Consider the following 25,929-nt stretch of genomic DNA (forward strand, 5'->3'; position numbering starts at 1 on the left):
GGTGTTCCAAATGGACATCTGTAGAGGCCAAGAGGTCATGGTGGATTAGAGCCCACCCTAATGACTTCATTTTAACTTAATCGCCCCTTTAAAGACCCTATCTCCACCGACAGTCATATTCTGAGATACTGGGGGGTTAGAGCTTCAACATATGAATGGGGGTGGGGCATGATTTAGCCCCTAATACTATGTGTTTTTATTTATTTTTTAAAATATATATATATTTTATTGATTTTTTACAGAGAGGAAGGGAGAGAGATAGAGAGTTAGAAACATCGATGAGAGAGAAACATCGATCAGCCGCCTCCTGCACACCCCGCACTGGGGATGTGCCCGCAACCAAGGCACATGCCCCTGACCGGAATCGAACCTGGGACCCCTCAGTCCGCAGGCCGACACTCCATCCACCGAGCCAAACCGGCTTTGGCCTATACTATGTGTTTTTAATTCCTAGACTTGCTCTTCTGCACTAACAATAATTACAGCAGAAAAAAAGTCCTTAAGCCTAGCTGGTGTGGCTCAGTGGTTGAGCGTCGACCTATGAGCCAGGAGGTCATGGTTCAATTCCCAGTCAGGGCACATGCCTGGGTTGCGGGCTTGATCCCCAATGTGGGGCGTGCAGTAGGCAGCCGATTCATGATTCTCTCTCATCATTGATGTTCCTATCTCTCTCTCCCTCTCCCTTCCTCCCTGAAATCAATAAAATATATATTTTTAAAAAAGTCCTTAAGCACATCCCGAAAGAAAGCGTAAGATCTAAAGAGAAATGCCTCCCCCACACAAGCCAGAGCTGCCAACACCCATATCCCTAAACAAATACAGTTTGCCGGGCCTGCAGCCCTGCTTCTCCCTGTGGACAAACAGGAACTTCACCCTCACCATGTGGGTGAGACATAACTTCACTGAGAAATACGAATATGAAAGAATGGACAGGCAACAAGGACACATATAGTCCACTTTTTTCCTGATTGAATTTCTACTTCCATAAAAAATATAGAAGCAGAATTTGACAAGAGGGTGTTGATCTGTAGTGCACCCATCTTCACACGCTGAGTCCTCCTCACTCATCTCTCCACTTCAGTGCACCTCCACAGAGAAGTCTGCCCTGGTCCCTAGCCGGTGTGGCCACCCCACCCCTCTCTATTCCTGAGCTATTCAAAGAACTTAACACTCTTGGAAATAATCTCATTTATTTACTTGATTGGTTTTTTGTCTCCTTTCACTAGAACATAAGACGCAAGAAGCTCTCTCTGTCTGGGTTCACCCCTGCATCCCCACAGCCTGACGAGTAACATACCCTCCAACAGGTGTAGAGTGGATGAGTTAAGTAGCTGCTAAATTTTAAAGAGTCAATTAGGCTTTAGAGTAACTTTTTTATATCCATCTTTCAAATTGTGTATTGTTGAATCTGAAATGTTCAAAATCTTTTGCCTTCCTTCAAGGGAGGTGGTGACTCCAACAGCTAGCAGGGAAGGAGTCTGGGGAGGTGATGTTAAAATGAAATTGAATTATTAACAGAATCGCAGCACTGGAGGTGGCCGCCAGGGGGCGCCTCCGAATCTCCCAAAGCAGCCAGAGGCAGGCAGACCCTGAGCGTGGCCACCACGGGGCTCCCACAAGCAGGAGGGGCCTCCCGCTGCCCACTGCCATCTCCAGTTCTCCGTCCCCAAACATACCTCTCACTCTCTCCAGGTACCCGGCCACAGGAAGAGGGGCTCGGCCTGCGGTGTCCCCAGAAAGAAATACAGAATTTCTAGGAATCGATTTTATGACCCATGTGAAGAAAAGCACAAAACTTTACTGGGGGCCATAAAGCTGAAAGTAAATGGAAAAGCCAAATCGTATTCCTGGACAGGAATGCCGACTCTCCCCCAAATTAAAGTAAATCCAATAAAAATCCCAATAGGTTTTTGCAGACAAATGGGAAAATCATTCTAAAATTTGTCTTGAGTAGGCAATGCATTACAATTGTCAAGACCTTTAAAAGTAATGATGAACAATTTCGATGTTCTGTGTATATAACAATGCTAGGAGAAAATACTGGTGAAAATATAAGTTTAAAGGGGAGAGAGTCTTTCTAAGTGTGCAGGCAAGGAAGAAATCATAATGGAAAATTTGAGGGATTTATATGTCAAAACAGTCCATGAATGCAACAAAAAGGCAGGTGTCAAAATGGAAAAATACCAAAAGCTAATATTCTTTTTTTTTTTTTAATATATTTTTACTAGAGGCCCAGTGCATGAAATTTGTGCATGGGGGGTGTCCCTCAGCCCGGCCTGCACTCTCTCTAATCTGGGACCCCTTGGGGGATGTCCTCTGTGGGATCGAGCCTAAACCAGCAGTCGGACATCCCTCTCACAATCTGGGACTGCTGGCTTCTATCTGCTCACCTGCCTGCAAGCCTGATTGACGCCTAACTGCTCCCCTGCAAGCCTGATTGACGCCTAACTGCTCCCCTGCTGACCTATCGCCCCAACTGCCCTCCCCTGCCGGCCATCTTGTGGTGGCCATCTTGTGATGATGTCGCATTTGCCACCACCTAGGCTTTTATTATATAGGATTGATTTCAGAGTGGAAAGGAGAGAGAGATAGAAACATCAATGATGAGAGACAATCATTGATTGGCTGCTTTTGCACCCCCCCTTACTGGGGATCGAGCCCGCAAACCGGGCACATGCCCTTGACTGGAATTCAACCTGGGACCCTACAGTCCGCATGCCAACATTCTATCCACTGAGCCAAACCAGCTAGGGCAAAGCTAATATTCTTAATGTACAAAGGGTCTTCTCTGTTTTTGTGAAGATAAACACGCGAACAGAAAAACTGGGAAAGCATACAGGCAGCGCTTGATAGGATAGGATCTAGATGTCCTTGGCCAGGGCTCATTGTGAGTGAACGTATTGTGGGGCTTATTGGGGGCGGGGGAGGGGATGTGTGTTACCCTATTCTGAAGGAACTGGGAAGTCAGCAGGTTTTAGGCAGAGGTAGGTCATGGTCTGATTGACGTTTTATTTTTAATTTTTATTTTTTGACTTTTAAAATATATTTTATTGATGTTTTTACAGAGAGGAAGGGAGAGGGATAGAGAGTTAGAAACATCGATCAGCTGCCTCCTGCACACACCCCCACTGGAGATGTGCCCACAACCAAGGTACATGTCCTTGACCGGAATCGAACCTGGGACCCTTGAGTCCGCAGGCCGACGCTCTATCCACTGAGCCAAACCGGTTAGGGCAGGGGGAGGACTTTTAGACTTGAGAGGCATAATTGTTGCAAATAAGAAAATCCTTATAAGGCTAGGACACATGGTTTGGCCAACACTATAAAGGCCAGAGTAGAGGGGAGGGAAAGCCACTTTTAGGTAAAATAAACATTTGGTGATTGACACTCATCCCTACTACCACAGTGCATACTCCCCTCCCACTTCTTTACTTGTCCAGCCCCTAAAGTCATTTGGCTTTCATACTTGGTAAGTCAATTCAGGCTTTTCCTAAATTTGACTTGCAAATACTCAACCTATTACCTAAGAATCTTACCCAACTCAGGGTTTTCCCCAAGGACTAAAATGAAATAGAATACATAATGTAAGTGCTTGACACAACACTGGGCAAAGGGTTCAAGAAACATTCACTATTATTATGGAGGTCTAGATGTTTTTTCTTTAAAAATGTACTTTTATTGATATCAGAGAGGAAGGGAGAGAGATATAGAAACATCAGTGCTGAGAGAGACCCATTGATCAGCTACCTCCTGCACACCCCAACCCATGCCATGTGCCCTGACCGAGAAATCGAACCGCGACCCCTTGATTCACAGTCGACGCTCAACCACTGAGCCACGCCATCCGGGCTAGATGTTTTCTATAAAGCACCAGAATATACAACTGCTGTCAATGCATATTTACAGGGATTCTGATTTTGGCTTAATAAACAGTATACCTGTAACAATCCCAAATGGAATGAAATTATGAGCCTGGATGTTCAAATAGAACGAGGACCATCCCTCAGGAAACATCCAAGAAGGAATTCATGCTCTAGGAATCTGACTTTTATGGTCTCTGTTCTTAGGACCCTATGACTACATGTATAGCATGATAAACTGTACTTATACTTTACATTTTAAAAATGTGGCTGAAGCCCTAGTCGGTTTGGTTCAGTGGACAGAGCATTGGCCTATGGACTAAAGGGTCCCAGGTTTGATTCTGGTCAAGGGCACGTACCTCAGTTGCAGGCTCGATCCCCAGCCCTGGTGATACCCAGCCCTGGTCAGGGTGACTGAGGGAGGCAACCAATCCATGTGTCTCTCTCACATTGATGTCCCCCCCCTACCCCCCACTTCCACTCTCTCTAAAAATCTATGGAAAAATATCCCCAGGTGAAATAAGTAAAATAAATAAAAATATAGCTGATCTCTGTGGATATGGAAAGATATACAAAATAGCATAGGTAGAGCCTGGTTGGTGTGGCTCAGTGGTTGAGCGCCAACCTATGAACCAGAAGGTCACAGTTCAATTCCAAGTCAGGGCACATACCCTGGTTGTGGGTCAATCCCCGGGTGTGGGATGTGCAGGAGGCAGCCGACCAACGACTCTCCCTCATCACTGATGCCTCTCTCTCTCTCTCCGTCTTCCTTCCTCTCTGAAATCAACAAAAAAATAGGTAGAAAAAAAAGAAATTATAAAACTATACAATGGGAGACCATTTTTATTTGTTTGTTTTTTAAAGGATATACACATACATACTTAGAATGTTTCTGAAAGGGTATACAAGAAACTTAATTAGATAACCTTGGGGAATGGGGTGGGGGCGCAAATGTTTACTCACCCCAACCAAATGCATACTTTTCACTTTATGTCCTCCTGTTCCATTCCCCCATATCCTTACGAATAGCATCATTACCCTTATAAAAAAGACCTTCTGGTCTGAGCTTTGCTTTGCAAACACTGCCCAGGACAGCTTTATATATTTCCTCACATCTTCATTGCCAAGGCCCAAGAACTTTAATCAGACTACTGGACTCCCCAACCTACCCTCCCATTAACAAATGTATCTAATCTTGGAGGCTGCTTCTGGTCACCCTCTTTGTCCCTCATTTCCTGAGTTCTAGTGTTTTTCCCATGTGCATTCTGTGGGTGATCTCATCCAGCCCCATGGTTCCTGGATATATTGTCCCAACACTGACTCCCAAATTTCTACCTCCAGCCTAGACTCCCTTCCTGTACTGCAAACCTGTGCATTGCAAATGCCTTGTCAACAGCTCCTTTTGAATGTCAAGCAGACACCTAAACTTAACACACCCAAAGTTGAACTCATCCTCCCCAGTTAAACTTGCTCTACCCAGAGTCCTCCAAATCCCAGCTAATAGCACTTCCAGGTCTCTAGTTGCCAATCCACAACCTCAGAGTAAAAGAATTACTGGAAAGCAGGCTGACCCACAATGCCAGTTATCTAAAAATAAAAGTAGTCCTGGGTATTGGGATCTAAGATACCATTTAATCATTAAAATGTTTTCTGAAATATGTTTAAAGTCAACTCATTTAAGTGTAGGACTTAGATTTCGACATTTTGTTTTGAACATAAGTCACCTTTTGCAAGCTAGGAAACAAAATCAAACTAAGGCAGTCTAGTCCCCTAGGAATCCAGGCCAAATCTTGCAATCTTCAGAAGAAGGACATCATAATACAAGGTGCTAACAATGGGGTTATAAACTCTAACTAACAACCACTTATCTACATTTTTCCTTAGAAAACTGCCAATAGTCTAGTCCTTAAAGGCATGACATACAGAACCTGTTCATCTATATAGGATAGAATTACCCAAATTATATGGTGCCCAACCTAATTGTGAGCCAGATCAGTGCTGGCCAAGGAATGGTGAGCAGAGAAAGTGTTTACATTTTGAAAACTTGCTCTGAGGTTTAAAATTCCTGATTGCTCTGAATAAGAAAGCAAGTAAAAAATATTTCAGATGCACCCACACTAATATTTGATTTTGCCAGTCTTCCACTAGAACAGGGGGTAAGATACTTACGTATTTTCAAAATAAATTACTTAGTAATAAGAAATTCGACATACTGCAGTCTTCCATTTACCACAAGAACAAACTGATAATAAAGAATATTTAAAAGAAATGCTCAACTCTAAAAAGGGTGGTGGCAGCCACACTTCCCACTGCAGAATAGCCTCCCACTTTCTCCAATTAACATTGCTATTCTTCCATGATGCAGGTTCATGTGGAAAAACTTGTCAGCTTTTTGTCAGGGCCAGGACATGGAATATAAAGCATGTCCTAATTAGCTAATTGTAAGCTCTTGGGATGGACCCATAAAACATGGCCATTGTTTTGTTAAGCATCTGCAACCTGCAGAATTCTTTAGCCCTAAGCTATAGTTTCTGCTCAGTATCTTAAAGCTGAGCTCAGTCCCATCTGACTCTGCCCCTCAGGGCTAAGGTAGGTGCTAGTCATTGAAGTCTGGAATGTCCTCCTAGGAGTAACCCCGGTAGCCTTTGGATGCATAGTAAGCGATGCGCAGGTGGTGAAACCCTGGCAGGAACACCAGGATGCCAATGATCAGAACAGGAACGGCCCGATCTGCACCCCCCACCCACACACACACACTTTGCTGATATAGCCCGCCAGCAGGAGGGAGCCTATGATGATGAGAAAGGTGCCAATCAAAAACAGTACTGCAGCAAGCGCAACGGCCTTATATGGAACCTTAGGAGGGCTTCTCTTAAACTGAAGGTCAATGTAGCCATCATCTGTGCTGGAGAGTCTTGAGTATTTCACTTTACTACTGGGGATTCCAGGAGCCAGGTTGGTACGAGATGGCATCATAACACAGTGACACAGCTACAGTCGGAGCGCCGTGCCGAGTCGTCCGCGCGTCGACTGCCCGCTCGCCGTTGGAAACGGAGATGCTCCTGACACGCCTCACCGAACTGCCACCTGCCCCTGATTGACGTTTTAAATGCGCCCTCTGGAGGCTGCAGGGAGAACAGACTTTGCAGGGGGTTGGAGAGACCCTGGGAAGGTCCAGGTGAGAGGCCAGCTAAGATGGTCCAGGAGAGAGGGTGGCGTGGACCAAAGTGGAAAAAGCGGTCCAATCTGGATAGATTTTGGAGACAGAGCCCAGGGAACTTGCCGATGGATTCGGTGTGGGGATTAGGACAAAGAGAGGTGACAGGGATGTTCATGAATTCCTTATTGCAGAGTTCTGTGACTCAACAGTGCAGGTGGGCTCTGCGTTCCCTCTGCTCCTGGTCTAGCGAGGTCAAAACAAGGTGCCCGCCAGCTTGGGCTCTTTGCCTGGAGGCTCTGGGGGATGGCAGAGATGGGGGAAGAGGGTACTTCCAGGCTCATTCTCGTTGTGGGCAGATTTCAGTTCTGTGCGGTATGGGACTGAGGTTTCCGTTTTCTTGGGGTTTCTGTTTCTCTGAGTGTGTAGCAGTGAGGAATTGTAACCCACCCCACCATTCTTTTGACATTGTTTCTGTAAATGCTGAATCTAATATGTAGCTTGTAGGTAAACAGCATGTTTGTATAAGAATCCTAGGAACTAACTTCAGAAGATACAGACTCTGACCTTCAGTCATCCCAGTTCTGGGGGATTTGCTGACCTTCAGCCGTAGAACTAGGATGACGGAGACCAGGATGATGCATACCAGGCGATCATTTGACCAGTTTCGAGGTCCTTCTGAAATGGACTGTGCTGGTCTGCACATAGAGAACTTTTCAACCTCCTTCCCTTGATCTCTTCGTTCTGCTTTCCCTCTCCCTCCTTACAAAAACCTCTGCCTGCACTGAGATGTTAGGGTGGTCTTTGTGACAAGAGTCCCCCATGTTCTCAGAGGTGTGAGAATAATCCTCTTTCCTTTTTCACCAGCACCTGTCTCACAAGTTTGGCTTGTACCCTTGGTTTCAGTAACTAGCGTTTTAAAGGCACTATGGTTCCTTGTCATATTGCCCCTCCCCCATCTACATACCAGCAACACCATTTCCAGTCCTTCTCATGATTCAGATCTCCGTGAATTTTCTGCCACATCTCTCTCACTTGAGCCAGAGAGGACTCACGTGATCTCGGCCTTTAAGGACTCACGTGATCACTCAGGTAAAACCAGAATAATTTCCCTATTTTAAGGTTCATAATCTTAATTACTTCTATAAAGTTCCTTTCACAGTGTAAGGTAACAAATTCACAGGTTCCAAATGTTAGGCCATGGATATCTTGGTGGGGGGGAGGGGGCATTCTGCCTGCCTACCACATGAGAAAATGCTGAAATTAAAGAGGAAAAAAAAAAGCAGCAAGATATTAACCAGAGTTTCTCATTTTAGACTGGATAATTGTTGTGGGGACTGTCCTGTACACAGCAGCTCTGGTTTCTAACTACTAGAGGACAGCAGCACCTACCTCCCTGCCCCAACCCAAGTTGTGACAAACATTGCCAAATATTCCCCAAAGGTCAAAATCACCCCTAGCTGAGAACTCTCTCTCTCTCTCTCTCTCTCTCTCTCTCTCTCTCTCACTGTTGTCCCAGTTTAGTGAAACACATACATACCACACACACACACACACACACACACACACACATATTCACATAGAGAGTAAAAAATATTGGAGGAAAAATAACAAAGTACTACAGTGTTTGTTGTGGGTTTTGTTGTTTTATTTTCTTTATGTTTTTTAAGTTTGAATAGCTATTACTTTTAAGCATTATTTTGCAAAGCAATTTCTCCCCCAATAGATTTTCAAACCTGAAAGCTATGTCTTTATTCTCAGAAGTTCTACTTGGTAGCACTTCGCTGTTCTTCTAATATACCATTGAATTTCTGTATCTCATTTCATAACTAAAAGTATGTTTCTCTCTTTTGTCAGGTTTTTGTGTCAGAATATATAATCTATGCCTAAAATTAACTGAAGCACCAACAAAACTTGCTGTTCCTTTCGTTTGAAAGAACCATCCAGATAAGTGGTCTGGCTGCTCAGAGCCTTTTTTTGAGAGAATTGCTTGAGAACTTTTTTCAGTATTTTCCTTGATTATAGGACATTATTATTTTCTTCTACTTCTTGAGTCAGTTTTGGCCATTTTACTTTTCCGTAAAAATCATCCACTTTGGAACATTCATATTTATTTGATATGAGTATACATAGTATATTATAACATGTAATATCCACTTTATCTGTGGTTTTATTTTCTTTCTCATATTAATATTTTCTACCTTATTTATTCATTAAATTTTCCAGAGATTTGTCTCTTTCTACTGATTTTTCAGAGGAACTATCTCTTCAATATACTTATCAGGTACAAAAAATTAAAAATGGAGCTACCATAGGATCCAGCAATTCCACTACTGGGTATACTACATCCAAAGGAAATGAAATCAGTACCTGAAAAGACATGTGCACTCCCGTGGCCATTGTAGCATTAGCCACAATAGCCAAGACATGGAACAACCTAAGTGTCCACTCATGGATGAATGGATTTAAAAAATGTGGTGTGCATGGATACAATGGGATGTTACTCAGCCATAAAAAAGAATAAAATCTTGCCATTTGTGACAACATGGATGAACCTGGAGGATATCATACTAAGTGAAATAAGCCAGACAGGGAAAGGCAGACACTGTATTACCTCATTTACATGTGGGATCTAAAGCAGTTGAGCTCATAGAAGCAGAGAGTAGAATGGTGGTTACCACAGGCTGGTGGATGGAGGAAATGACATGTTGGTCAAAGGGTACAAACTGTAAGTTACAAGATGAACTAAGTTCTGGGAGATGACAGAACGCTGAGGGTAGTGGCTATACCTTTGTCTGAGGTCACTGCATTCCCAGCAAGTCCTACCCTGACCATCCAAAGTTAACTATAACTGTAAGTCTCAAATAACCAGCCTTTACATTGTCATAAACCAGCTATCCTTTAAGGACAACACTGAACTACTCAATTTGGAGAAAGAAGTAAACACATGTAAAAGTTCACATTTGGGGTTTTAGTTTTAAAATGAACTATTGTGGGGGTTGATTCCAGAAAACCTTCCCACTGGGGCCAATCCCCCTCCTCAACTTGTTTGATGGGGGGGTGAGGGGAGGGGGCAGAGTCACAGGAGAGGGCATAGCCAAGCAGCCCAAAGGCATCCCAAGTAAGATGAGGATTAACCCTAGCCAGTTTTGTTCAGTGCTTAGAGCGTCGGCCTGTGGACTGAAGGGTTTGGGGTTCAATTCTGGGTTGCAACTCCATCCCTGGTCTCAGTCGGGGCATGTGTGGGAGGCAACCAATCAATGTGTCTCTCCCCCATCAATGTTTCTCTCTGTGTGTCCCCCCTCCCTTCCACTCTCTCTAAAAATCAGTGGGGGAAAATATCCTCTGGTGAGGATTCGCAACAACAACAGAAAAAAGGATGATTAAGAACCAGGTGGAGGTATGAGGACAGAGGCCAGATCCAACTAGGATGAGTGTGGAGAGGGATGAGGAAATGGAGACTGAATTTTCTAGAAGTTTGGCTAAAGAGGAAATGAAAGAAATGGGGTCCCAAGGGGAGGGGACAAGGGGCTAAAGGAGGTGTTTTGTTCTGTTTTCTTTCAAGGTTAATGCAAGCATGTTTCAGAACTGATAGGACTGAAGGGAGAGCTGAGGCTGGAGTAGAGGGCCACCCCTGATGGGCTGGGGATGGCGCATGACTGAGGTCTTAAGATATCTGAGATGATGGCGGGCTTGGAATCTTCACCAAGAAGGTGGAATGAAACTAGGAGAAGAGCAAAGACAGTCGCCTCCTCCAGCCTGAAGGGCCCAAAGGCACCACAGTAGCCACAGGGGCAGCTGCTGGGGGGGGGGGGGGGAGGGGGACTGGCCAGCAGCACAATGGCGTTCTCACAGGATGGCTTCCAGATTCTCCGTGAAGAGGTGAGCTCAGCTGCTGAGGAGAGAGGAGAGGGCGGTCTGGAGAGGACAGGAAGAGGCAGTGAGAGGGTGAATGAGGTTGTTTGCCTTTCTAACAAGTTCCCTGGTGCTGCTGGTGCTGCTGGTCAAGGTCCTCACTTTGAAAATGACTTTGAGAACAAAGCCACACTCAGGGGAACCGTTTGCACGGGCTGCCTTGGGACTGCTCAGCAGCACTGAGGTCCCAGAAGAGGAGGTGGCACGTGGTGCCAAAGGCCATGATGGGCCCTGGCTGAGTGGCTCAGTTGGTTGGAGCCGCCACCGTACACCAAAAGGTTTCTGGTTGGATTCCTGGTCAGGGCACAGACCCAGGTTGCAGGTTTGATTCCCAGTCAGGGCACAAGCAGAAGGCAATGGATGGATGTTTATTTTTCACATTGATGCCTCTCTCTTCTCTCTCTAAATATCAATAATAATAAAAAAAAAACATACCTTGGGGGGCAGGGGGCGAGGAGTGAGCCTGGGAACTTGACTGGAAACTGCATTTATCTAGCAAACACTGTTTTAACAGACTGTGTGTTGGGGGAGGCTGGTCTTGGAAAGGGAGCTGGAAGGGATAAGGCTTTGAAGAGGGCTGAATCCATGCCTGATTGGGTGGGTGGGTGGGTGGGTGGGTGGATGGATGGATGGATGGATGGATGGCGTGAACCTCAGTCCTCCCCTAATCGGAGCAGCACGCCCGGCAGGGGTCACTGCGCACTGAGGGGCAGGAAGGGGGCGCAGGCGCAGCGGGCGCCGAAGCCCCCCCTGTTGGGGGCGGACTGGAGGTGGGGTTAGAGAAAGGCACGCGAGCAGGATCCAAACTTCCGGTGCCTGCGGAGTGCGGGCAACGGCTGCACCGAGAGAGGCTGCGCTGTCAGAGGCTGCAGGGCGGACGGGCCGGCGCAGCCATGGTGAAGATCAGCTTCCAGCCCGCCGTGGCCGGCATCAAAGGCGACAAGGCCGACAAGGCTTCGGCCTCGGCCTCGGCCTCGGCCTCCGCTCCGGCCGCGGAGATCCTGCTGACGCCGGCTCGGGTGAGAGGGGCCGGGGCTCCGGGGAGGGACCCAGGCGCGCCTGGCCGCCCCGCGGATGCCGGGGGGGTCATCCATCCTAAGGTGGGGGAGGGGCTTGGGTCCTGTCCTACGGTGGCAGCGCGCGTCTAAGGCCGAAGTTTGGGAGGGGGGTCCGGGTCGCTAGTCCCCAGGTGGGGAAGCGCGTAAGGACTCTTCCAAAAGTATAGGGGCCCTGGGAGCCGAGCCCCAAAATAGAGGGAGGGGGCTGGGCCGACGAAGTTCGGGGGACTGGCGTTCGCGTCTGGTTCCAATCAAGGGGGAGGGGCCGAGAGCCGAGTCCCCGGGTGGGGGATGGGAGGAGGGTTGAACATTATTTCTCCGAAGTAGGGCGGTGGGTCGTGATTGGTGGGAAATGAGGCGGGGGAGGGGCGGGGGGAGGGTTCTGGTGCCGTCGGAGGGAGAGGGGAAGAGGGGCCATTGATTTCGTCCCAAGAGGGGAGGGGGTGGTCGGCCAGGGGTGGGGGACGTGCGGCTACTCTGCACCTGATGGAGAAAGTAGTGCAAGATGAAATGGAAATAAACCAGAACCCGCCCGTCTGCCTGTCCTGGCTTCGAAGTTCGGGGTTCCGAGGCTGATCCTGATCCCACCGACCCCCTGTCCCCTCTTCCTTCCTTCCCCTCCCGGCTCTCCTTCGGGCTGTCCCCTCCCCGCTGCCCGGGCGCCCTACCGCTTCCCAGCTGCGCTTTGTGGGGGCGGGCCTCGTGCACCCCGCCCCCGGCGCGTCCTCCCCTGCCTCCCCTGCCTCGGGCTGGGGAGAGAAGGCATTTCCGCGGTGGAAAACGGAGCGGCGTGAAGTCTGAGTGGGGAGGCCCCGAGGGGACAGGACGCGTGGCTCGGGCCTGGAGGCGGAGGGAAGGGAGAGCTGGTCCAGCCAGGCAAAGGCGTCTCCGCAGCGTCGCCCACGACGATCCTGGGCCGCATCTAGGGCCCCCAGTCCCTATGGAGACTGGACTTGGAAGAAAAGTTACTGTCCACTCCCTCCCTCTGATGGAGGCTGGGTTCTGAGGACTCTCCTCCGCGCCAAGGCCCTCCCCAAGTTTATGGCTGAGACACACCTCGCCGGGGATCTGACGGGGCTGCAGGGAATACCTGTGCCTTGGAGGACGGGACTCTGGAGAGGGGTCTAAGGCCCTGGGTGTCGCAGCCTGAGCAGGCACCCTGAGAGTGGAATGCTGGGAGCCCGCAGCATCACTGACCACCTGGGCTGGGGTGGGGAGTTGCTATGCCCCCCCACCACAACAGCTCCATCTTAATTTGACGCCTGGATGGGGAGAGGCACTCCATATTTGAAGACTGATCTGCAGCTTTAAAAGTTTCCAATGAGCGCTTTTCAAGCCTCTTTCCTCCCTTCCTCTCTGCCCTGGGGGGTGAAGGGATGAGGGGCCCAAAGCAGCATTCTTGCCCCTTCTCCCAGCTGCCTGGCACCCAGCCAAGGTCTGGAAAACAGGACCCTGCCTCTAAGAGCTGTAGGATTTGGGCAGGAGGGGGGACCAGCCAGATTAAGGGAGGATGTAATTCCAACTCCATCAGAAGGGCCACAGATTTGCAGGAATGGCACATTCTCAGAAGCACCTTGCTGATAGTGCAGGCCTCGTGGCAGATGCTAGCTAGCATCACCTTGGCAGTAACTGACATCTAGCCTCTGGCTCTTCCCCCTCACCCAGCGTGAAATGGAAATATCCACGTTTTCCTGGTGCTGTCGGTAATGGCCTTGAGCCTGCTGAGCAAGCCTCCTCCCCCGACCTTGTTGGGCAGGGTCCCCTCACTCACTTAATCATGGAGAGGGGGCACGGGGTCCTGGGAGGAGGATTAAAATCCCACACCTTTAGGACAGGTGTGCATATCAGTGAAATGTTATAGCTGCTCCGGGCCCTGAGGTGCTGCCCAGGGGGCTTGGATGTTTCACCTTTGCTCTGCTGGAACTGGGGCCTTGGGAGAAGAGTTCACTTCGGCCAGCCTCTGGTGGCCTCTCCGGGCCAGTGGGCACATTTCCCACATCCAGTGCCCAGGCAGTGAGTACAGCCGGCACCAGCATTCACAGATGTCGCCCAGGACAGAGTATCCGCCATTTATTAGGGCTCTGAAGGAGAGGTGAGTGGGACAGGTGGGCTGTTTGGGAGGCCCCGGGAGCTGCTTCATCAAGACAGGTCATTTGAGTTTTGTGCCACTCGGGTGGGGACGCAGAGGAAAGCCTATTAGAAGGTATCTTCCGGCTGGGGCTGACTCGGACCCCTTCTTGGTTACTGAACTGGACTCAACAATAAGACTCAGAGCCGAGGCAGGACCACAGGATGCACAGATGAGCTTGTAAATGCCTTGCCGCGGGCGAGCCACCCGCTGGCGCTGTGACAAAATGCCACCTGTGTGCAGGCCTAGGGGCCAGGGTGCAGCAGCACCACCCTCAGAGCAGGCTCCCCCTGCTTCTGGGCAAAACCTGGAACACAAGGAGGATTTTGTCCCCAGACCTGCTGCCGGAAGGCAGAGGCTCGGTGGGCCTGGAAGGGATGAGGTGGGGGCGCAGCTGGGCCTCCAGCTGCCCGCTCTCCCCACATGGTGCTTGCCTCTGAGATAATGAGAAGCCTGCACTGATGGGGGGCTGGCGGGGAAGCACCCCCTCTTAGCACCTTCTGGCCATGTCATTCTTAATGGGCGAGAGGGAGCAATAGGGGCCCAAGAGGAGGATTACAATCTGTCCTAAAGGGTTACACCTTTAGGACATGTGCATGTTAGTGAACATGGCCAGCTCTACACCCCTCAGCACCCTCCCCTCTCCCACAGTTCTCTGTGCCTATGTATTCTCTCTCTCTCTCTCTCTCTCTCTCTCTCTCTCTCTCTCTCTCTCTCTCTCACACACACACACACACACACACACACACACAGCCAGGAGATGTGGACATGTCCTCACTCGACCCAATTTGGGGGCTATGAGAAGAAAGGAACAAGTTCAATACAGTCATCTTCTCAGCGCTGCAGTTTTCTCTGGCTTTTGCCTTTGATTAATGGCCCCTGTGTCCTCCCTCCCAGCCTGCATACCTGAGACTCAGATTTCACCTTCTGTGCCCTGGCCTCAGGCCCTTGGCAGCGGGGAGCTGGGTCCCCCGGAGTCGTTGGGGGAGGTCCCTGCCAGCCCGGAGGGTGGATCTGGCCTGGCTTGGGAGTCCTCCCGTCCCACAGGCCCCAAGGGCTGGGTTGAAAGGACCCTCGTGAAAATGCAGGCCAGCTCTGGGTCCTGCCCCATGGCAGTGTGGGGACATGGGGCTGTCCTATTCCTGGCCTGCCCTGGGCCTTCCCGGAGCACCAGACTTTTCTGCTCTCTGTTCTATTTCCCTCGGCCTGCCCTTGCATGTTCCAAGGCTGTCAGCAGAGTGCCAGGGAGGATGAGTTTCTCTTAGTGACAGAAAAAAAAAAAATGTTGTGATAAAATCACAGAAGCGCAGCCTCTCCGAGCTCGCTCCTCCCGGAGAGCTCCAGCAGCCCGCCTTCTCGTCCTCCCAAGCCTTTTCTCTGGATCTCGTCTTGACCGTGGGGAATGGAGCAGAATCCATCCCGAGCGCCAAGCAGAGTGGAGGGCTGTGCAGGAGTGTCCTCAGGGGTCTCACTGTTCTCCTCACCCACCGCTCTGGGGTGCTGCTGGGTCCCACGGTAGGAATGGGGTTCCAGTGATGGCAAAGTCATGACCCCTGTCAGCATCTGAGCACAGCTCTGCATTTGCCCATTCTCACCTCACCCTGTCAGTGTTCTCTCTCTCTCTCCGTCTCTCTCTCTCTCTCTCTCTCTCTCTCTCTCTCTCTCACACACACACACACACACACACACACACACACACACACACACACACGTGCCCTTGTCTCTGTGAGCTGCAGCCTGGGAAAGAAAGGTGCTGAGGAGGGGCGTGATGCTGGGGAGGGGAGGGGAGACCCCTCGCACCAGCCGGCAGTCCTGGCCTTCTGGTTCCCTGTAGCCTCCTCCTCCAGCCTGTAACTGTAGCTTAATCCGCTTGCAGTTATTTTGGACATTGCCACCAGGGGAAGGTAGCTGGGCGCGCTCTCCATGAGCCGGGGGGTCTGCTGAGTTAATGCTCCAGTTGGCTGGGTTCCCCCTGACTGTTTTGGCCTTGCCTTTGCTAAGTCGTTTAATGAGCGCCATTGTGGGGCTGAGGGAAGCAGGCAGGCAGAGGCTCAGGCCCCTCTTGGGTCCCCACAGGTCTGGCTCACGTGCCTCACAAGAGTACACAGCCAGGCACTTCTCTCAGAAAGCCCAGTTGCTATGGAAACAGTATGCAATATTTCCTACTTTCTAAATGGAAGCTCCCAAATGCCTGGATGTAGTAACTGCTTCACGTGGGGGCTGCATTTTCCCGGGTCTCTAGCACGGCAGATGAAGCTGGCCATCTCGCTGAGTGAGCTGGGGGGCCAGGGAAGCAATGGCAGCGTTGGGGCAGGATTCAGGGGCCCTCCCTCCTGTGTGGGGCCCTTTTGTCTGGAAGCAGGGCCATCCGTGGTTTCCCATCTGCCTCATGACGGCCTCTGGTCCTGCTTTTTCTTCCAGCCACTGCTCGGCCACGATGCTTCTGGGGTTTGGCCCCCGAAGGCTGGAGGGTCGGGAGAGGAGTAGGGGATGAGCCCCCAGTATGCACTCAGTGGGTGGCAACAGAGGCAGGAGAAGGAGCCATTTGTCCACTGCACATCTAGGAAAAGTGGGGGATCCCCAACCTTCACAGTGACCGCCCCCCACGGAGATGTGAGGACACAGGGCAGTGTCAGGTGTCCCGGCTGGCGGCTGTGTCCTCGGCCACATTAGCCACCCTCACATTCAGCTGGGGGCGTGAGCCTCACCTCCCCCCTCCTCTGTCCTCTCTGACCTCCTCTCCTCTCCGCCCTCTCCAGCTGCCTTGCCCGCCCCTTAGAAACACCTGACCCAGCCGGCAGAAAGGCAGCTGTAACCCTGGTAGGCCTCACCTTGACCAGGCACTTCCTCTGTGGAGCAGGCCCTGGGGCTCTGGCTTGTCGCCCATTGACTGTTCTGCTGTTTTGTTGTTGTTTTTAAAGCAGTTCTCACAAGCTTGCTCCTCTGGTTTTCTTGAAGAAGGAGCATACGCCTGACCCCCTTGCAGCCTCAACAGCTGTCTCAGTGGTGGCCCTAACCAGGGAAAGTTGAGCTGATAAAGATCTGCTAGTTATAACCAGCATTTATCCTGAACCGAGGGCTTTCAGGTCTTTGTCTCCTTTACTCCCGACAAAACCCCCTCAGGACAAAACCCAGTGGGGAGGTGGGCGGCCTGTTCACTTTCCCAGGGAGGGGAACCTGCTCGGAGGGGCACTGCAGTGCGCCTGCTGGATCCCAGCCCCTGCTGGGGCCTCAGCGCTGGGTCCCACCGAAGACACATGTGGGTCCAGAGGGGCAGGAGGCACAGCTGGCAGGGTCCCGGCCTGCCTTCTGAGTCAGCGACGTTCGTGAGGACCACACACAAGACGGTGGATCCCCGGGTGGCTTGTTTCTCTGAGATGCTGGCAGAGCCTGGCTCTTGGGTCGCCCTGTCCATTGCTGCTCCTGGGAGCCCATTGGAAAGTCAAAGCCATTGCTTTGAGCAGGATGGGCAGGGGCACCTCTCCATTCCGTGTCTCACCCCATGGCGGCAGAGGCTGGGGCCGCTGGCCTGGTGAGGGATGTGCCCAGAGAGGGGGAGGGTCCTCCAGGCCTTCTTTGCCCTCCCCAAGCAGGAAGGCAACAGCTCCTCTGATGGGACTTTCCTCTGCTCCCCGAGGCCCGAGCCACGCCCCCACCCCCCGCCCGCAACATGTGCCAAACCAGGAGCCACAGGGGAGAGGACTTGAGGGGCACAGCAGGCTGGACCTCCTGTGCTGAGAGATATGGGCCTGTCCTGAGTAACTAGGACCTGAACTGTGACCCCACCCTCCTGCCACCCACTCCAGGATGAAGGGAGAGAGGAAACATGGCACAAAGAGGGCTAAGCAGGCAGTGGCAAGGCCCAGTGAGGAGCTGGGCTCTGAGCTGGAGCTCCTCCCCTCCCCCCACACTGCCCCAGCTCCTTGAGGGTGGGGGTGGGGCGGGAGTCTTTGGCACTGGCCTCTAACCTCACCTGGCTGTATCTGGACACCACGGAGGAGGGTTTGGATGGTGGGCACTGGAGGCAGAGACAAGCCTGGCACCTTTACAGCAGCTCACAGGGTGAAGGAAGGCCTGGGTTAGAGAGGACAGGTGTAAAGAGGGATGAGCAAGGTCACACGGGTCCAGTGCTGCAGGTGAAGTGTGCTACAGGGATTACACACATCCGCCATCCACCCGCCCAACACACGTGGTATGGCCTGGAGCTGGGTCTGGTTGGCTTGCTGCTGCTTGGCAGCCCTGCAGCTACTGTCCTGGGCCCCAGCCTGGCTCCCAGAGCAGGTTTTACCGGGAGCCTCCTGCCCCAGCTCCCTGGTGGCAGCTGCTGCTGCCACAAACACGTTTCCCTCCTGGCAGAAGCATCCTGGCTTCTGGAAGCCTCCTGACAGCCTGCCTGGCACTGCCAGCCGGGCCTGTGTGAGGCCATCACTGCCTGGAAGGCTGAGCTCTGCTCAGCGTGGACAAGCCCAGTGCTGCCTGGCCGGACGGAGACCAGCCCGACCCTGTGGGCCTCCTGGAGCCCCTGTCCCCATCAGTCAGTGACTGCTCCCTGCCACGGCCCCCCTCCCGCGGCCCCCATTCCAGTCCACCCTGTGGACTCCAGCCTTCAGGTGCATCTTGTCACTCCCCACCTCAAAAGCCTCCCTGGCTCCCCAGAGCCCAGAGCACCCCAATTCCCATAGGTGACGAGGCCTGGCACAATGACTAAGGCCATGTCTGTGCTTCCCCTTCTGTGTTTGAAAGAATACCCTGTGGTCACAGCTGGTCCCATGAAGGGGACTCATGCAGGGGAATTCCAGATGCGCCTGCTGAGCCCCTGTGCGTCATTTTGTGACCTTCGTGGTGGGTCTTAGTCTCTGTGTACATGACCGGAGGAGCTGGGGGAGCCCGCGGCTTCCTTTTCTTCCAGATAATTTCCCGTGCATCACCCATCCTCTCCCCTGACCCCAAGGCTCCCCCCAGGCCAGCAGGGCGAGGTCTCACTTCGGAAAAGGGGTGGGAGGATTCCAGGGTGTAGGACCCCCAGCTAACTGACCCTGCACTGCTGTCTGCAGGAGGAGCGGCCCCCCTACCACCGCCACAAGAAGGGGGGCTCCGTAGGCAGCGTGTGCTACCTGTCGATGGGCATGGTGGTGCTGCTCATGGGCCTCGTGTTCGCCTCCGTCTACATCTACAGATACTTCTTTCTCGCTCAGGTGAGGCTGGGTGGGAGGCCGGCGGGATCTCAGAGAAAGGGGAGCATTCAGAAAGGGGAGTGTGGGAGTTTGCAGCGGATGTGGGAGCTAGCAGGAGAGGGCAGCATGAGGAGTTGAGAGCCAGGTGCTTGGGATTTGTGAAGAGGGGGAGCAGGAAGCCCTGGGCATGCCCCCCCAGATGGGAGGAGTGCCCAGGCTAGCCCAGAAGGCCTGCCCCCTCATCCTCCCTGGAGCGTCCTTGGGCTCAGTCAGCTCACCCTTAGCCCCTCATCCTGGGGAGCCTCGCTCTGGTCCAGGAGCCAGGACTGGGGCCCGTCCTCTAACGCCTACAGACCCTGGACGAGTGTCCTTACCCATTTCATCAGACACACCTGAGGTCAACAGGAAACTCTCCCCGGAGTGCAGTCAGCAGTGGGGAAGCCGGGATTAGAACCTGGGCCTGTGTGGCCCAAGGCCCCTTCCCACAGAGTCACCCTGGGCCGTTGTCACCAGAAACTCAGACCGAGCACAAATCAGAACTCTGATCCCTCAAACCCTGTGCCCAAGGGTCACGCTTTAAGGAATTCCATCCCATTTTATCTTTGGACATAGGTGAGTGGAGAGACCCACTCACCACCATACCCGCAGCTGGCCCACCCCCATCGATCTGCTCCTGCAGCCAGTCTGGGCTTCAGCTAGGCCTGAACTGTTCATGGTCACAGTGACCCTGTGATCAACCCAGACCTGGGGAGGGAGGCAGTGCCCCTCGAACTCAGAGCTGAAGGTAGTTAAGTTAAGGTAGCTCAAAAGAGGAACCTTAAGTACATCAAATGAGGAATCTCAGAGGAATGAAAAGGCTGCGAATTGCCAGTAATTTATGACCCCAGTGACTTCTCCCACCCTTAAGCATTGGCCTTTACCTTGGTCCTCACTCAGTTTTCCCACAAGGGAAATCACTGAAGAGTTTCTGTTCCTTGGGACTTTCCCCTTCGAACCCGCTGACTTCCCCTTTTTTCCTCCCTCCCCGCAAGGCCTGCTCCCCACCTTTCCCTGGTTTTCACTTTCCTGAGCAGACCCTGGGGCCTTTTCCTGCTGTGGCCACAGCCCACTCTGGCTTCTGGTCCCCTCTATTCCCAGCCCCCGCTCACACTCCAGGGTTCCTCACCCACCACAATTCCCAGGCACTGGGGCACCTCAGACTAGCCTCTGGTCTGTGCCCTGGGACCCTGTGATTCATGCGTGCTCACTCATCCTGGAGCTTGCTTGCACAGAGACAGGAGGAAAGTCCTGCCCAGTTCAGGCCAGCTGTCCGGGTACCGATGGAGGAGCCCCTGGAGAATTACCAGTGGGCCCACCCGGTCGGTCCCTGGCCTCAATCATGTCACACTGCCTCCCTTCCCTTATTTTTAAAAAATGTATTTTTATTGATTTCAGTGAGGACGGAGAGGGAGAGAGATCAGCTGCCTCCTGCACACCCCACACTGGGGATCAAGCCCACAACCCAGGCATGTGCCCTAGCTGGGAATCAAACCGTGACCTCCTGGTTCATAGGTCGACGCTCAATCACTGAGCCATGCTGGCCTGGCTCCCTTCCCTTATGATGGAGTGACAGGCCAGCCACTCGAGAAAACAGCGTTTGCCAAGGTTTCTCATGAGGCATGGGGCCCAGGGAAGGTGGGGGCTTGTGTGAGGTTGGACATGGAACTGGAATCACAAGGGCTGCCTTTCAGCTCCTCCCCACCCCCACTTTGCCCCCAGGTCTTCAGGGCCCCACAGCAGGAGGAGGAAAGAGGGGTGAATGCTCTCTGGTGGCGGTGTAGGGCGCTGCCTGCCCCTGGAGCCCAGCTTGTTCAGTTCAAGCTCCTGTGTTTGCCCCTGAGGACCCTCCTGCTCACCCCAGGCTCTTTCTCAGGTCTGTCCCTCTGGGTCCTCCCCGTGCTGGTCCACCCCATTTCTCAAGCACAGACTCATGGACCTGAGGTCAGAAGAAGCCTGAGGGAGCACCTCATTTTACAGATGGGGAAACTGAGGCCCAGAGAGGTCATCCACCTAGGAAATGGTTGGCCCAGCTCACCCTCCCTGACTCCCCACGTTTCTCAGTTTCTCCATCTGTGAAATGGGTCTCACAGTCCCACCCTTCCTGTGTCCTCCGGCCTTAAGAGAGTGAAGTGGTTGGGCAGGTGGCAGTGGCCGTGCCCAGGGCACTGCGTGACCAGTCTGTCTCTCCCCACCTTGCTCAGCTGGCCCGAGACAACTTCTTCCACTGCGGCGTCTTCTACGAGGACTCCCTGTCCTCCCAGGCCCGCACGCGGATGGAGCTGGAGGAGGATGTGAAGATTTACCTCGAAGATAACTACGAGCGCATCAACGTGCCGGTGCCCCAGTTTGGTGGCGGCGACCCTGCCGACATCATCCACGACTTCCAGCGGGTGAGGCCAGCCAGGGGCTGAGGCTGGGGCCGGCCGGGGTGGGAAGAGGGGCACCCAGGGGCCGCCGCCCCCTTCCACCAAGAGTCATGAGGAAGAACAGGCGTGAAAGGAGGCTGACGGCCCTTTACATCCTTTGACCATAGTCAGAGTAATATCAACTGTGTGTAGGGCATGACTGACTACGGCTTAGCTTTGTTGAGGTTTTAAAGACATTGCTTTCATTATACCAGGTGCTAAAGTAAGTTTATGGTTGTGAATATACAAAACACGAAGTTTTTGTATTATTAGTTAGTAATTGTATTATTTTCATACGAACAACTGAACCTACTTCTGCCCTCCCTGCATGGGGAACGCAGTTATCACTGAATGAACGAGCCACGGATTCTCCCCCCGCCACCTGGCAGCTGCAGACGCTGGCTTCGTGGGTCAGGATGTCCCTTTTTATCGCATATTCCTGTGCCACGTTTATCGAGGTGCAGCACAAGGAGGGCCTGGGGTCGGGGCTTTCTCCCTGAGGGTCCACAGAAGTGGGCCTCCCAGCTTTGATAGCATGCAGTCGGGACATCACTGTGTTCCCCCCAACTCAGCTCTGTCACCCGTGAGAAGAGCCCTGTGACACAGGCGTTTCACACTTGGTGACTGGCATCTAGTAAATGAAACACAGGCTGGGAGAGGAGCAGAAAAAAGGGGTGTATCCCCACGGCGGGGGTGGGGTTTCTGCCTTTGCTAGCCAGAGGCCTCTCCCAGTCCCCTCCCCCCCCTCCCCCCCATGGGCCAGGCCCTCACCTGCAGGGACTGACATGGCCCCCTCCTTCTCCCCAGGGTCTGACCGCCTACCATGACATCTCCCTGGACAAGTGCTATGTCATCGAGCTCAACACCACCATCGTGCTGCCCCCTCGCAACTTCTGGGAGCTCCTCATGAACGTGAAGGTGAGCGGTGGTGTTGGTGGTATCTTGTCCCGCCCTGTGGAGCCAGGCCTGGGGTGAGGGAGGTTCCACGTCCTCACTCTGTGCCCCAGCCCATACCCCACTACATACCTCACTGCATACCCCAGGCCATGCCCCACTCCATGCCCCAGTCACAGTGCAGGGAGATGCAGAGACCCTGCCCTTAGGGTGGGAGGCCAGACTCCCACACACGCAGAATTCAGGGCAGCTCAGGGCAGCGCAGGTGGCAGTACTTAGCACAGCAGCAAGTGCCTGGGGGCATTAGAAGGCCGAGCTGTGGAGCCTCTGAATGAGGGAGGGGCATGTGTGCATTTCAGTGTTGGGGGACACAGCTCGAGTGAGCAGAAGGGTGGCGACAGGGGAGTGGGCAGAGAGCTAGTGGAGACCACAGGAGGGGAGCCCTGTGCACTGACCAGAGCTGTGGCCACTCCCTTTGCAGAGAGGCACCTACCTGCCGCAGACGTACATCATCCAGGAGGAGATGGTGGTCACAGAGCACGTCAACGACAAGGAGACCCTGGGCTCCTTCATCTACCACCTGTGCAACGGGAAGGACACCTACCGGCTGCGGCGCCGGGCAACTCGGAGGCGTGAGTGGCCCCTGCCCTGGGCTCCACACCAGGCCCGTCCCAGCGTGCTGGCCCCAGAGCTGGAGACCAGTGGTCAGACAGCTCAGATGGCAGCAGCAGTAAACGTTAATTGAGCACTTAGTACATACCACGCATTTTACGCTCTTTATGTCCTTAAAGAGTGTAAGTTATCATCATCATCATCATCATCATTGCTGCCCCTTTTAAAGGTGAGGAAACGGAGGCTCCGAGAAGTTAGTTAATCCCTCTAAACTTTAGAGTCTAAAGTCACACAGCAGGAGGGAGGCAATGCTGAGCATTTTACTGCGCTGCCTGGGGTGAACCTGGGTTTGTTTTCCTGGGCCTCCTCCCCCTCCCCTCTGGCCCCCTCAGGCTCTGAGGCTGGTGGCTTCGTAGCCCAGCCAGTTCTGGGCCAGGACACGGCCTCACTGGGAATTCTCTGTTCCCCGCAGGAATCAACAAGCGTGGGGCCAAGAACTGCAACGCCATCCGCCACTTCGAGAACACCTTCGTGGTGGAGACGCTCATCTGCGGGGCGGTGTGAAGGCCTCCCCGCCCTCCCGTCCCACCCCTGCCTCTCCTCTTTTCTCTTCCTGCCACTCTCTGGCCTTCCTTCTTCCCCTCTCTTAGCTTGTACTTTGGACGCCATTCCATAGACGTAACGTGCCTCCCCATTCCCGTCCAGCCCTGCCCACCTCCCTGTACCAGAGCCGGGACCTCTCCAGGCCCTCACCTCCGCTGACGTCCTGGGCCTGGGGGACAGAGAGGGCGCCCTGAGATGGTTTCTGTGACCACCATCTTAAAGTTGGGTCCTCTGGGGAGGACTGGGTGGAGGGGCTGGGCCCGTGGGGGTCCTGGGCTAAGGGATAGAGTGCGGGGAGGGGTGTGGAGTGGGGTTCAGAAATGTCTGCACAGTTGGGAAAGTCCCAAAGGCTTTTACCTTGGATGGCACACTTCCTCCCGTGTCCCAGTTCCCGGGTCTGGGCTGAGGATGGCGGACTGTGCCAGGGATGGACCCACCAGAGCACAAGGGAAGGTGGTTGTCCTGGGGGCCTCCCAGGACTCCTGTCAGTGCCTTCAGCCCACCAGAGGGAGCCTGGAGCTTGGGGGTGGGGATGAGTTTGTCAAGCACAATCGTTCTCTGAGTGGAACCAAAGAGGGAGGAGCCGGGGCCCCCAGGAGTGTGGTAGGGCCCCACAGCCGCAGCCGCGCTGGAACAGGGCAGAGGAGGGTCGCTTCTCCCCCTCGCTGAGGGGCTGAGCGCAGCACTGACGCGCCAAGTGGGTGGGGGCCCCTGGCTCCCTCCACGCTTTGAGCTGTTGTAGGAGATAAGGTGGAGGGGAGGGAGAGCACCTGGTACCTGCACACCCTGCCTCCTCTTTGTTCTGAAATCCGTGCCCCTCTGCTTTGGGGGAATGCACCATTCTTCCTTTTCCTCCTCACTTTTGCATGTTTTACTGATCATTCCATATGCTAACCGCTCTGAGCCCTGAGCCTTGAAGAGGAGGCTTCAACGCCTCCAGTCAGGCTTAGGTGCTCCCTGGAGATGAAACTCTTAAACGCTTTGTATATTTTCTCACTTAGATTTCTTTTCAGAAGTGTCTGTAGAACAATAAAAATCTTTGACTTCTGACTTTGACTCGAAAGTGGCAGGTGGGGGTGGGCAGGGCAGGGGTGCTACAGCCTGGGGGCAGAGTGGCAGGGGGTGGGGGGGGGCAGTAGGCAGGGGCAGCCAGCAGGCTTTGGCGTCTGATCCCTGCAGAGGTGGGCCTGTTCCCTGGTCCAGCCAAGGACCGTAGATGTCCCCTCATAAGCCGGGTAGATTCACGTTTTACAGGTGAGGGGGCTCTGAGGGCTTGCACAACCTGCCCAAGGTTACGCTGCTTCTAAGTGCCCCTAAACCACCCCGGAAGATGACATCATTATTGCTTGTCCTTAAGCACAAGGACGCTGACGTGTTCTCCACGATTTCTGGGCATTAAGTAACCACGTTGGTGGGGCTGCGCTGAGTTTGGCATGAGTCAGGTCCACATTCTGCAGAGAAGGAAGAGGGAAGCTGCCCAGCACCTTGACCGAATGAGCCCAGCGGTGGGATGAGGGTAGGTACCTTCCCTGTAGGTCCTAGTCACAGGCTCAGTGATCCTGGGAGGGGCATAAAAGGCTCAGGTTAGTACAGACACACCTTGTTCTAAATCTTGCAAAGACATCAATCTAAATGCAATCAATTAAAATGCCAACAGTTTATTTTTTTAACGACTTTCAGTTCTTTTAGGAAAGTATGCATGGAGAATAGCCTCCAGATATTCAGCATTATAAACTTCTACAATTAAAGAGTTCGCTGTAGCAAAGGGAATGGATGTGGTGGAGGCCTGGAAGTTGACTTACATTCAAGATAATTTAGGGGGGACGTGAGTTCTTTTTAGTGGAACAACATGGTAACTGTTTTGACAAAAATTAACCAGGATCCTACTTCCTTGCAACAAAATTCTCGATGGAGCAAAGGTTTTGAGTATGAACTGAAACCATGAAAGTATTTGAAATGATTTAAAAGATAATCTGGGAGGAGGAAAGACCTTTCTAAGTGGGACATCTACCAATAACTTGGACTATGAAAAATTAGAACTTACATACAGCAAAACACCAAGGCAAAAGATTTATAAGCTGCAA

General features: G+C 52.7%; 1 protein-coding gene and 1 pseudogene across 2 annotated transcripts; one reads left to right on the forward strand and one right to left on the reverse strand.

Moving 5' to 3' along the window:
- Positions 1 to 6,456: 6,456 nt before the first annotated feature.
- Positions 6,457 to 6,939, reverse strand: LOC307106485 (transmembrane protein 230-like; annotated as a pseudogene). Its single transcript has one exon. The product of its transcript is annotated as a transmembrane protein 230-like (transcript).
- Positions 6,940 to 11,725: 4,786 nt separating this feature from the next.
- Positions 11,726 to 24,895, forward strand: ITM2C (integral membrane protein 2C). The gene is made up of 6 exons (XM_079782186.1): positions 11,726 to 11,951; positions 19,173 to 19,313; positions 21,533 to 21,721; positions 22,544 to 22,654; positions 23,112 to 23,262; positions 23,715 to 24,895. The coding sequence occupies exons 1-6, from the start codon at positions 11,826 to 11,828 to the stop codon at positions 23,804 to 23,806; spliced, it is 810 nt and encodes a 269-aa protein (XP_079638312.1). The 5' UTR covers positions 11,726 to 11,825; the 3' UTR covers positions 23,807 to 24,895.
- Positions 24,896 to 25,929: the final 1,034 nt, after the last annotated feature.

This window comes from Cnephaeus nilssonii (genome assembly GCF_951640355.1).
Source record: "Cnephaeus nilssonii genome assembly, chromosome: 10".
Lineage (NCBI taxonomy): Eukaryota > Metazoa > Chordata > Mammalia > Chiroptera > Vespertilionidae > Cnephaeus > Cnephaeus nilssonii.